This window comes from Pipistrellus kuhlii, unplaced genomic scaffold, assembly GCF_014108245.1.
Source record: "Pipistrellus kuhlii isolate mPipKuh1 unplaced genomic scaffold, mPipKuh1.p scaffold_m20_p_15, whole genome shotgun sequence".
In the NCBI taxonomy this organism is placed as follows: Eukaryota; Metazoa; Chordata; class Mammalia; order Chiroptera; family Vespertilionidae; genus Pipistrellus; species Pipistrellus kuhlii.
This window is the reverse complement of record NW_023425460.1, coordinates 26,143,097-26,155,328: the sequence shown is the minus strand read 5'-3', so window position 1 is coordinate 26,155,328 and position 12,232 is coordinate 26,143,097. Positions and strand designations below refer to the sequence as shown.

The 12,232-nt window shown below is 38.0% G+C and overlaps 1 protein-coding gene across 1 annotated transcript in view; it reads right to left on the bottom strand.

Annotated features, from left to right (window-relative positions):
- The window catches only part of HECTD2 (HECT domain E3 ubiquitin protein ligase 2), a 58,734-nt gene that overhangs the window by 36,561 nt on the left and 9,941 nt on the right, over positions 1-12,232 (bottom strand). Inside the window, exon 2 of the mRNA XM_036438543.2 lies at positions 7,360-7,489. Within this exon, the coding sequence (XP_036294436.1) occupies positions 7,360-7,489 (130 nt within the window). The remainder of the gene's footprint in view (positions 1-7,359; positions 7,490-12,232) is intronic.

The window sequence follows — 12,232 nt, the reverse complement described above, 5'->3', positions numbered from 1 at the left end:
GAACTGGATTTTGGCAAAGCCAAGAGTGGTGAGATTCTTACGTAGGAGAACTAGTAATGCCAAGGCCAAGAGAATTACAGGATGAGGTCTGAACCAGAGGCCCAGTTGGGAGTTATTTTTAGTTCCAAAGGTAATGTGGACTGAAGAGTAATGTGAAATGTAGCGTACTATGTTAATGGAACTTGAGTCAGAAATAAAAGCAGAATCCTTTGCTCACATTAGTGAATGAGAGCCAAACTACAGGATGTGACATTGAGCTATTAAAAAAGGAGGTTTAAAAGCTTGCAGCTGCTCTCATGTTCCCGAATATCAAGGCATTGTCTCCAGAGACAGGCTTTCAGCTTGTTCTCCCAGATGGTTATTATAGTCTAATTCAAGAGAGAAAATCAATAACTGTGGTGATAAAATTAATTAAATTTCAAACTGATATTATAAATAGAACAGGCGAATCTTTGTTCTATCAGATGGAGCTTTTTCTGCAGTGCAGAATACTGTAATACACTGAAAAAGGCAAAAATATACTTATCAGTGAAAACCTGTCATTTAGGTTTCATTCAGCCAATAGTTGGGAACGCTCTGTGCTAAAAGGATAAGCAGTAATCATTTCCCCTTTCTTTTAATAGTGTTGCCAATTTTAGTTGGTTGCTTAGAAACATTCAGTAAAACACTTGAAGCCAGTGCAAGAAGAGTCAAAGTCATGGTGGAGGCTGGCAGTATATTTTTAAAAATGTAAAGATCATAATACAACTATGTAGAAGGGCATGAGATTATCAGGCACATTTTGCCAGCTCAGTGTTTTCAAGGTGCTATCATAGGCTGACTCTCATTGAAAACTAGTAACATGGCTTTCCGTAACTGTAGCCACCAAAATGAAGACAGACATTTGAAATTGGCCCTATGATTAAGAGATGGAAGATTGTTCCTGGCCAGCCAGACAAATGGCAGCAGCATTTTCCGAGGGAAACAGGAGTCTCTGTGTAGGTTGGTGTTTGGTAGAAGGAACCTGGGCCTTGGGGTTCCTTATTCCCCTACTGCTGGAGGGGAAAGGCTGATAGAAAAGGTTTGCTGCTGGTGATACGCTGTTGCAAAGTGCTACACCCTAAGTTTCTTTTCAAATAATTTGTAATTGATAATAATGGAAAAAACACCAGTAGGGACAAGATCCTACTACTAGACAGTTACTAACTTTCACAATGTTCACAAGCCATTGAAACTGCTTAGGTCTCAGTTTTGACATTTTGAAAGAGATGACTTAAATCAGTTGTTCCCAAAGTTCTGGAGACCTTCAAGGGCCACCTCAGGGAAGTGGGGCTGCATGAACGCGTTCACTCACAGCGGCTCAGCCCACTATACTCCTTTCCCCACAACACAGGTGCTCACGTTCACTAAACTCCATAAGGCAGGGAACCCAACACTTACAAATGCTGTTTTTCATGTATCTTTACACCTTATGAGGTCGCTCCTCAATAGCCTATTTTATAGATGGGAAAACTGGCACAGAGAGGTTACATACAGCTGGTAAGTTACTTTTCCAGGATCATACAGCTGGTAAGTTATAGCAGAGCCAGGATTCAAACTACTCTGTTACGTTACAAAACCCATGTTATTCCCACTATCAAGTAATGTGAAGCCTTCCATCATGTCTAAAAACAAGTAGCATCTGGGGTAGATAAGAGATCAACCGAAGGACTTGTATACATGCATATAAGTACAACCAATGGACATAAAACTCTGGGGAGGGAGGGCATGTATGGGAGGAGGGGGGCAATGGTATATGTACAAAGATAATAATTTAATTAAAAAAATTTTTTTAATAAAAGATAAAATAAAAACAAGTAGCAAAACTGAGCCCTACCTTTACATGGAAGTAGGTGCTAGTTAATTAAGAAATGTCAAACAAAACAAAACTTAACAGGGAGAAAAAAAATCAGTATGTTGGAAAATTAATCCTCTAAATTATAGAAGGTATTTTATAACTCTTATTGCCCCATTTCCTCTTTCTGTAAATGAAGGCTCATGAGAATTAAGTTTGTCTCAGGTCACAGTGCCAGTTACTGGGAGTAGGTAGTTCAATACTTTGGTTTTGCTTTTGACTACTTACTAGTGGCAGGGAACTGAAACTGGGGAGACCAGAGTGGATTACTCATCACAGTTGATGTTTATATTACTCTATAGCATGGGTTTTCTGAACATTTGGAAAGAAATAAAATTGAGGTGGGAGAGAGAAATGAAGGAAGAGGGGGATAAGACTCTGACTCACAGGATATTAGCCATCAGAGCCAAATAAAACGTACATTCACTGGTTTGGGGAGATATAATTTTTACTAAGCTAAATGATGTGTTTGCAAAACCACAAAAAAAAAGCATAGGTGAAATGTTCTTGTATGGGTCTAGTTATGAAAATATCCAAAGTCCTCTTCATAGAAGGTCATCTCTGATGAATAGATGCCTTATTCTGGCATAACTTAGAGAATTAATTATAGCCTTAGATGGGTTTGACATTCCAACAGGGCAAAATGACCAGAAAGCCAGAAAAAGTGCCTCCCATATACTTCCTCACTGAGTAAGTAATTTATAGTACTGAGTAAAGACTCCATGTACCAGGGGATCTGGATCCTGGAGCTACACAGGTGAATTCAACACTCAAGTAGATGTAAATGTATTTACTTTCAAACCCAACAATTCAACTTGAAGGAATATCTAATAGATATAACTGTATGTGAACAAAATGACATGTATAGAGTCATTGTTTACAATAGCAAAAGAATGAACACGACTAATTTCTTTTACTAAGATCTTATTAAATAAGTTTTAATGTGTTAATGCAATATGGTTGTAAAAAAGAATAAGGAAGCTCCTTATATCCTAATATGGAAAGATATCCAGGATACAATAACTAAAAAACCCCACAAAAACAAGGTGCTGGACAATGTGTATGTAGTTACTGTTTCATTAAGAAAAGGTGAAAAATGAGAGTATATATTTACATGTTCTCATTTTTACAAAAAACACAGGAAAGAATACAAAAGACAGCAGAGAAGAGGATGAAAATGAGCCATCTGAAACACCTATTTTTATGGTTTTGATTTTTGAAACACATAAATGTGTTACTTATTCAAAATAATTAACTTTAATATAAAAAATTAAAAAGGATGGCCCTTTCCCTCTTCAAAAGAAAAGCTTAGGGCACTTACAGACCAGTAAAGACACAGACAAGTAAATAACGAAATGCAGCAAGGTATTCGGAGTTCTTGATAGGTACATCTCTCCCAGAGCCTGGGTTAAGCAAAGCCATGTGCAAGGTACTCACTCTGACCTAGGGAAGGATCTAAGAGATTTAGTCCCAAATCCATTCATTCTCCAGGGAGACGTGGAGATGGGGTCATGTGAGGTCTTGGACAGGAATCTGAAAGCAACTGCTGTATTGCAAGTCCCGTTCTCTTCCCAGATGGCACGTCCTGTGCAGGCTCTCTTCTAACAGCTTGCTTCCCCACCTGCCTCTCAAGTTGCTCTTGGAGAAACTGTAAAACTTTGTGGTACTTCACCTGCGAAGGCCCCAATCACAGATCCGAACACCGTTTGAGCCGAAGACCACTCTGTCCTCCCTTGGCTATTTCAGCGTGGCAGAGGTCACCAGATGCCTTTCTGCAGAGTGTGTGAACTGCATGCAGGGCTCTTTTAGAGTCAGCTCACGAGATAGACTGAGTGGGGAGAGGAGCCGGGCCCCTGACATGAATGTCAGAGTTCGTGTCTACTCTTTACTGAATGACCCAGGAGTGCAAAGGTATTTTTAAAGATTTGGGGAGAAATTGATTCATTCCTTTTAAAGATGTTCTGTGCTGTTTAAAGAAGTTTTAAATAAGTCTGAAAGGGGCATAATCACTTTAGAAAGGAGGATGCAAAAGAGTAAGAGAGAAATTAGTGCTCCCCCCTCCCCCCATCACTTCTCATGTAGATTACTTCTCTAAAGATGTATCATCCCGGCAGCTGTTATAGTAGGTAAAACTCCCACACTTGCTGATCTTGAAAAGGACAGCCAACTCCACAGGCATACCACGTCATGCAGTCTACAGGAGGAAAGGCATCCCTCAGCTGCTGGGCGAGCCCACGCTGGGCTTTTGCAGCTTCTCTCATCCCACTTGAAGATCAGACTGGGCGACAAGCTGTTAGAAAATACCGGCACAGGTCTTGCTATCAGAGAAGAGGGAAGAAAGCTGTACTAACTGCCAGGAATGATGCATCATTGAGAGAACGCTACTGGCAAGTAAGAGAGGCTTCCCAAAAGATCAAGGGATTATAAACATGTTTACATTGGAAGACTTAGTCTAATTCCCCGTCAGTAAAAGAATTCTTTCTGCAGTAGCCCTGACATACTAACCACATGCCTCACCTGAATTCAGGTGGCATCTGGACAGAACAGCTAGGAGCTCCAAGACGGTAAAGAAAGTCTGCTAAGAGATCTATTCCTCTAGACTGGCAGGTACAAACACTCCAGTTTCTGTTGGGGCTGCATCAACACTCCACAAGACTGGTGCAGATGAGAGTGGAGAGGAAAGCCCACATGTGGTGGGAGCTCAAGTAAGTGGACATATTCAGTCAATACTTCCACCGAAACCGGTTTGGCTCAGTGGAAACAGTGTCGGCCTGCGGACTGAAAGGTCCCAGGTTCGATCCCAGTCAAGGGCATGTACCTTGATTGCGGGCACATCCCAAGTAGGAAGTATGTAAGAGGCAGTTTATTGATGTTTCTCTCTCTTCGATGTTTCTAACTTTCTATCCCTCTCTCTTCCTCTCTGTAAAAAATAAGTAAAATATATTTTAAAAAAAAAATACTTCCACCCAAGGAGGTGGCAGGCAGCGTGTGGGCATACAAGTTAGCAAGTTGTGTTCAGATACCAAGATACCAGTACAGACAGAACAGATTATAGGAATCAGTGTGGAATCAGGGGCTAGGAAATCTGAACCAAAAGTCCACACAAAGAAGGTTATGGGATAATGTAAATACTACCCTGAAAGAGTGTAGAATAGGTTCAGTACCAACTTGAGGTGTCAACAAAAAACCTGTGCAGAAGTAATCAACACCACATGCAGTTTATGGATACAGCCAATTTACCGGAAACTATGTCCTTAATCATTTCTAGGTTTGTTTTGTTCTGCTCAGGTGTGAGGGACATTTAAACTTTTTGCAGATTTGTTTTGTCTTGTGATACATTTTCTGTGATAAAACAATACAGAGTTGTACATAGAAATAGAACATATTAATAATATGCACACAATCCCACTTTTTCTGAGGAAGGCACTAATGGAATGGTTTCTGTTACCTCTTTATATGCTCAAAAATCTTGAAAAAATTGGAGTCATATTCCACCTGTTAATGTAAAACTTGCATTTTTCATTTTACAATGTACTGAAAGCATTTCTCCTTGATACTTCATATACATACCACATTTTTCTTGATAGAATCATAGTGTTTACAGTACGGATTACCATAATTTAGTTAGCCCATTCACTTAGATTGCTTTAAATATAACTATTATAAATAATGTACATTCTTTCCATGTTATGCTATTTCCTTAAAATAAATTCCTAGAAATGGAATTACGGAGTCAGTGAGTATATGAACATTTTAAACTGCACTTTATGTCATGCAGGGCTATAAGGTCAATAATTTGCCTTCCAGAAAGGTTTTTATCCATTCTTAAGCCATCCACTCATAAAAGTGCCAATTTTCATGCTCTTCAGACAATAATACAGATATAAATCTTTTCATTCTCTGCAAATGAGTTGGGAACTATGAATCTTTGCTTTAATTTGTACTTCTTCAAATACTGGTGAGACTGAGCATCCTTGCACATATGTATGAACTGTCCGTATTTCCTGCTTTGATTATTCTGTTCCTACCCTTTGACTTTTTTTCTAATGGAATGCTCATTTTACAGATATATTCATGATCTTTATGAGTCAAGAATATGTTTTTCACTGACTGAAATGCTTGAACTTAAATTATGACTTTAAAAAAATATATGTATTTTTACCGACTTCAGAGAGGAAGAGAGAAAGTGCGATAGAAATAACAGTGATGAGAGAGAATCGTTGACCAGCTGCCTCCTGCATACCTCTTATTGAGGATTGAGCCCAAAACTCAGGCATGTGCCCTGACTGGGAATTGAACTGTGACCTCGTGAGTCATAGGTAGACACTTAACCACTGAGCACACTGGCCGGACTAACTTCATGACTTTTAAAATTCCTATAGAAGTTTTAAATTTTCTTATGTTTTCACACTTACCAATTTTTTGTTTTATGGCTGTTGGCATTTTTGTCATCCCAAGAATTTTATTATAAAAACAATGTCCTGTGTTCTATCAATAGTATATATGTATTTTTTTTAATCTAAAGTTATTTTTTTCAACAGCTTAGCCCATTGACCTCATTTCATTAAAAAAAATATATTTTATTGATTTCTTACAGAGGGGAAAGGAAAGGGATAGAGAGTTAGAAACATCAATGAGAGAGAGACATCAACCAGGTGTGCCTCCTGCACACCCCCTACTGGGGATGTGCCTGCAACCAAGGTACATGCCCTTGACCGGAATCAAACCTGGGACCCTTGAGTCCGCAGGCCGACGCTCTATCCACTGAGTCAAACCGGTTTCGGCGACCTCATTTTAGTTTTAAAATAATTCAATACAATTTGTGCTTAACATTCTTTATGATCTATTTCCATCTGGTTGGTTATCTTAGTGATGGTGTCATCAGTAGCAAAGCTCTATACTATATGGTTCGACGGACAGTTGAGCTCCCCCCTCGTTTTTTCTTGCATCCTCCCAGATATTTATTCTGATAGATCAAATTGTGCATAATTTTCCTAAGTTTCCCCCCCCAAAAAAAACCTATTGAAAAATTTACTAAACATAGAGAGCACATTGGGTGTACCTGACATTGCTGTAATATTTATGTTAAAATTTTCCTTTCTTTTAGGTTTATTTTGAAGTATTCAATATGATTTCTGTCAAGTCTTCTAATTGATTACTGCTCAAATAAAGGAAATCTGTTGAGTTTTTATATATTTGCATTGTGTCTGGCTTCCTTATCAAACTTTCTTATTATTCATAAGCTTTGTATTTCACTCTCTTATTCTATATAACAATCACTCAAAAGTAATGATTTTGCTCCTTTCTGTAAATATTTACACAGTTTATATCTTTTTTTCATTGTATTAATTAACTAGACCTATCAGAACAATGCTGGGTAATTAAAAACTATTCTTTCAATAGTTTAAAAGTATATATCATCCAGGATACTCAGATTATGTATACTATGAATAATTATAATTACAAAATTTGTTTATTTATTTTACCGTTCTTGATGTTAGGGAAAACAGGGTGTGTGGGTGAATTTCTGTTTTCAGCAACTTCTTGCTTCTGGCTGACAGTTGAAACAGAACTGCTGAAAGTTGAAATTTGGCCTTTGGATCCTCTGTCCAAACCCTAAAAACCAAAAAAGGTAACATTGCATCAGAATTCCTACTAGCTATATTTATTTCATTACAGAAATGATAAACATTTATAATAGAGATTTTATTCTGATGATATGAGATAGATAGACAAAACATGTATATATCATTGACTTACCTTTTCTGGCACCAAATTGTTTTAGGTATAAAATGAAAATTTAGGTATAAAATGAGCTGCTTATAAATCAATAAAGTTTAGAAATAGGGATAATAATAGTACTTTTCTCAGGGTTATTGTGAAGATAAACTGAGAAAATGCGTATAAAATAATTAGCACAAAGTACAGACTCCATTTATGTTAACTGCTATTTTAACTTTGTATTTAGGTAACAGTTTTTCTGACCTCCACAAATATTTTCAATAGTTAACATGCATGCCATACTTCACAGGTCAATTCACTGAAGGTTTTCTTGTCCTTTGATGCAATTTTATCTTATTTTATTTAAAAAAAACAACAACAACCCAAACATATTGATTTTTTACGGAGAGGAAGAGAGAGGGATAGAGAGTTAGAGACATCAATGAGAGAGAATCATCGATCAGCTGCCTTTTGCATACCCCCTACTGGGGATGTGCTCCCAACCAAGGTACATGCCCTTGACCGGTACCAAACCCAGGACCTTTCAGTCCACAAGCCATGCTCTATTCACTAAGCCAAATGGTTTTCAGCTGATGCAATTTTAAAAGTTCAGGTAAAAAGATAAACTTGGTAAATAACATTATTTGCATAATCTTGATAAATTGAAGCAATATGCTCAAGCAATATGCTCACAGAACTAGTATGTTAATTAGGAAAAACAAAACAAAATAAACTATATATTTGAAAAAGGAAATCTTTCCTTGATATAAATATTGGAATACTTAAGTAAGGATTTTTAACTACTGGGCCATTGCTCATTTGTATGTTTTGTTCTATCAGAACATCTTAAATAATAGTGGAAACAAATACCAAATTTGATTCAATGTAGACTTCATTTATACACACTATTTAATAAAAATAACACATTTGGGAAAATGAGGTCAGTGAATGGCCCCTCAGTAATCCCTTTGTTAACAGCTATAAATATCCACAATAACTTAATATATCAAGGATGTTTTCTTCATTGATAACTGTCATGGGTGTTAGTTACTTAAAGCTGAGCAGTAATACAATAGTATTTAGAAAGCAATGTAGTTAGAATATAGAATACGGAACAGAGAATGGCTCAGTGCGATGAGACTAGAAAGGTAGGCAGGGACTTTATCCTGGAGCTTTTAGGCTGTGGAATACAGATTTACCCTGGAAGGGGACAGAGAAAAATCAGTGAGAACTTAGAGGCAGGGCATGACATAATCATATCCATACCTTAGAAAAACCACTCTTGCAGGGGTGTAGGGAATAGACTGAAGAGGAGTTAATACAAGAAGCTAGACCAGACCTATCAGAAGAAATGAAGTCTGAACTGAGACAGTAGTAACAGAGAATGAAGACAACAGCAGCCTGGGCCAAAGCTGGCAAAATGGTAATAGCTAGTTCAGGTCTGAATGTAAAGTAATAATGAGAATCAGAGAACCTATCCATACATTTTTTTTTAAAAAGGAATAAACAAAGTAAGATGCTTTATTTCAGATTTCAGAAGACTAGACATATTTTGACATCTCACCATAAAGAAGGCATATAATTTAAGAATATGTAAAAACTTGGAGAAAATTCTAGACTAGTTCATATAAATATTAGAGGCCCGGTGCACGAGATTCATGCACTGGTGGGAGTGGGGGTGTCCCTCATCCCGGCCTGCGCCCTCTTACAGTCCAGGACCCCTCAGGACATTACTCTCACAGCTTGGGGCTTTTGCAGTCAGAACCCCTCACACCTTACTGCCAGCCTGCAGCAGAGGCAGGAGAAGCTCCGGCCACCACAGCTGTACTTGCCAACCGTGAGCCCAGCTTCTGGGTGAGCAGAGCTCCCCCTGTGGGAGCACAGTGACCATCAGGGGGCAGCTCTGCATTGAGTGTCTGCCCCTTGGTGGTCAGTGCGCATCATAGCAACCTGTCATTCCACCGTTTGGTCAATTTGCATATTAGGCTTTTATTATAAATGGCTAGAATAGGAACAAATACTCACTAGGCAAAAGCATGCTTCTCACACCAAAATAATGGTATATTTCTAATTGATAGGATCATCATTATGCTACTGTGTAGCAACTGTTATGCAAAACGAATATAAGGTCAGAACCATGGGAAATATGGGGATGTATAATCTGGGCTGATAAGATTAAGAATGAATGGCCAAAGAGATAAGATATTCAAGAAGGCATGGTACTAAAAACTAGGAAAGGATAAAGTTTTAAGAAAAAAGTGGTCAATAGTGTCACAAGATGAAGTGTGGTTAGGTCTCAAGAATGAGCAACTATGAAATCATGGGGACAGTCAACAGATTCAGGGTGATGGGATATCAGAAACTATTATGAAATGGATGGACAAATGAATGGGACCTTAGAAGACAAAAGCAATAAGCAGGGTTGCTCTGTACAGAAGCTTTATGGAAGGAGAGAATGGCCAGTGGTTGGAAGGTACAAAGGTTTGAGGGAAGAGAGACAGCTGCCAAGTGCAGTGTTTGCTTCTCTGGTCCCCATAGAATCGCTGCTGTCCTCTGTGCAGCAGTGGCCATGGGCTGGAGCAGATAGGCACTCAACTGAAAGGTGTCATCTGTGGGCCACACATAGGGAGCCTGGCACAAAGGACACATACTTCCTGGGATGTCAGAAGAGGTTTTTTTCTTCTTCTAAATTTTAGATGGAGGGACATGGGAATAAGTGATCAACCAAGAGTGAGAGACTAGCAGAAGCACAGAGATCAGCCTGTTTTTGTTCCTATTGCTTTATGGTCCCAATCTACATCATCATTCCATTAAATCTCTCTCTTTTTTTTGTCCCAAAAGGAAGCATAAATGGCCTGATTTCCTGTTCCTTGTAATAAAAAATCTTAGACAACATGAAACAAAATCCTTGGCCCAATAAGTCTCTTGTTTGTAAGGTGACTGTCTCTGTATACTTTATACTTGAGATAGCATGAAATTAATTATGCAGTTTCTTAGGTTGATAGTGCACTATAGATTAATAAAAGAAAACCCTCACAATGGCAGTTCTCCATACTAGCTTGCACAAGAGAAATCTTACACATAACCCAAGACTTTCATGAGGAAAAGCAGGGCAGTATGTTGTGCAACGGTAAACTGAATAATTAAAAATTAGAGAATAAAATCAAGAAGTTATTTGGTATTAACATTACCTCAAACCTCTGACTAAATTAAACATTAGAGAACATTACAAGTCTTCTAAGAATTGCAACTACCATAATTATTACATCTGGTTTCCTGGGGGTTTGGAAGTGTTCTTCAGCTCTCAGCAGGAGAGCACTCCAATGAAGTCCTGGAATGTAGGCAGACTACAAGTAAGGGCTGAATGTGCTGAAGAACAGAGGGTAACGAGATACCCAACCAGCTTTTATAGACTGAAGATAAGTACAAACAAGGGACACGAGGGAAAAACACTCTAAGAATTAATTGAGGGAAAAACCGCAAACTATTTGAACCAGGCATAATAAATGACTAAGCAAGGGCTGACCACGCGTTTAATAAACAGAAAAATTTCATGTTCATATTTCACAAGTACCTAACATAGACCTGAATGGTCTTTCTGACTATACTAGTATAATCACACAGTATATAGGTGAGATTATAATATAATTTCAAAAAATTAAATACTTAGAGTACCAGTTCTGCCCCTGCTAACACATAATTGAGTACTGTCAGCCTTATATAACGTTTTATTTTGATACACGAGTTCCTATTTTTAACCTTTACTTTGGAACAGATTATATTGAGTTAAATTTTATATTTTTCTTTCGGACACCAATAAGGTAATTAATGGTTTTCCACAATAGCTTTTGTATTGAACACCAAGCTCTATTATATTCAAAATTTTAGTATAATTTACTTTGTTCATCTTCTACCCTCAAAAACTGCCTTAGGAGATAAAACATTTCTGTTCAAGCCACACCGGCCAGGGCTCTGTTCACATTCTCTAATAATCTGAAACAGGAACAATTGCTGGTTCTGTTCCCTAGTGAAACTTTTAAAAGTCATAATATCTCATTATATTAGAGTCTGTGAATTAAGATATTTTAAATTGAATTTCTGTGTCTACAAAATACATTAATTATAATATTTTAAACTACTAGTTTTGCACACAGCTGGAAATGCTTGCATGTTAAATTATATCAAGGAAAATTATTGTTGTAGCTATTTAGACCAGTCAGACTGGAGGTTTTATTTACTGAAGAGACAGTATGTAACAAATGAATAGGGAGATGGACTGCACTGGCTCAGGTGTCTGCATGCCAGGTGTCAAAGGGGATTGAGTCACCAGGACATGTTCAATTTCAGAAGAATTATTAACACCTGGTTTAATAGAAGATAGCTGGATTCTTACATCTGCTTCTGCACTCAGTTTTGCAATATCACGAGTCATATAGCCTCTAGAAAACTACTCTGTCAACTCCTGAAAGAATGAGCAGGAATAAGACAAGACAAATAACCTCTCTGTATCTTTGTAAAAGTAGTTTGACCTCAAGTATTTATAAAAGGACTAGAGGCCTGGTGCACAAAATTCATGCACTCGGGAGGGAGGGGTCCCTCAGCTCAGCCTGTGCCCTCTTGCAGTCTGTGAGCCCTTGG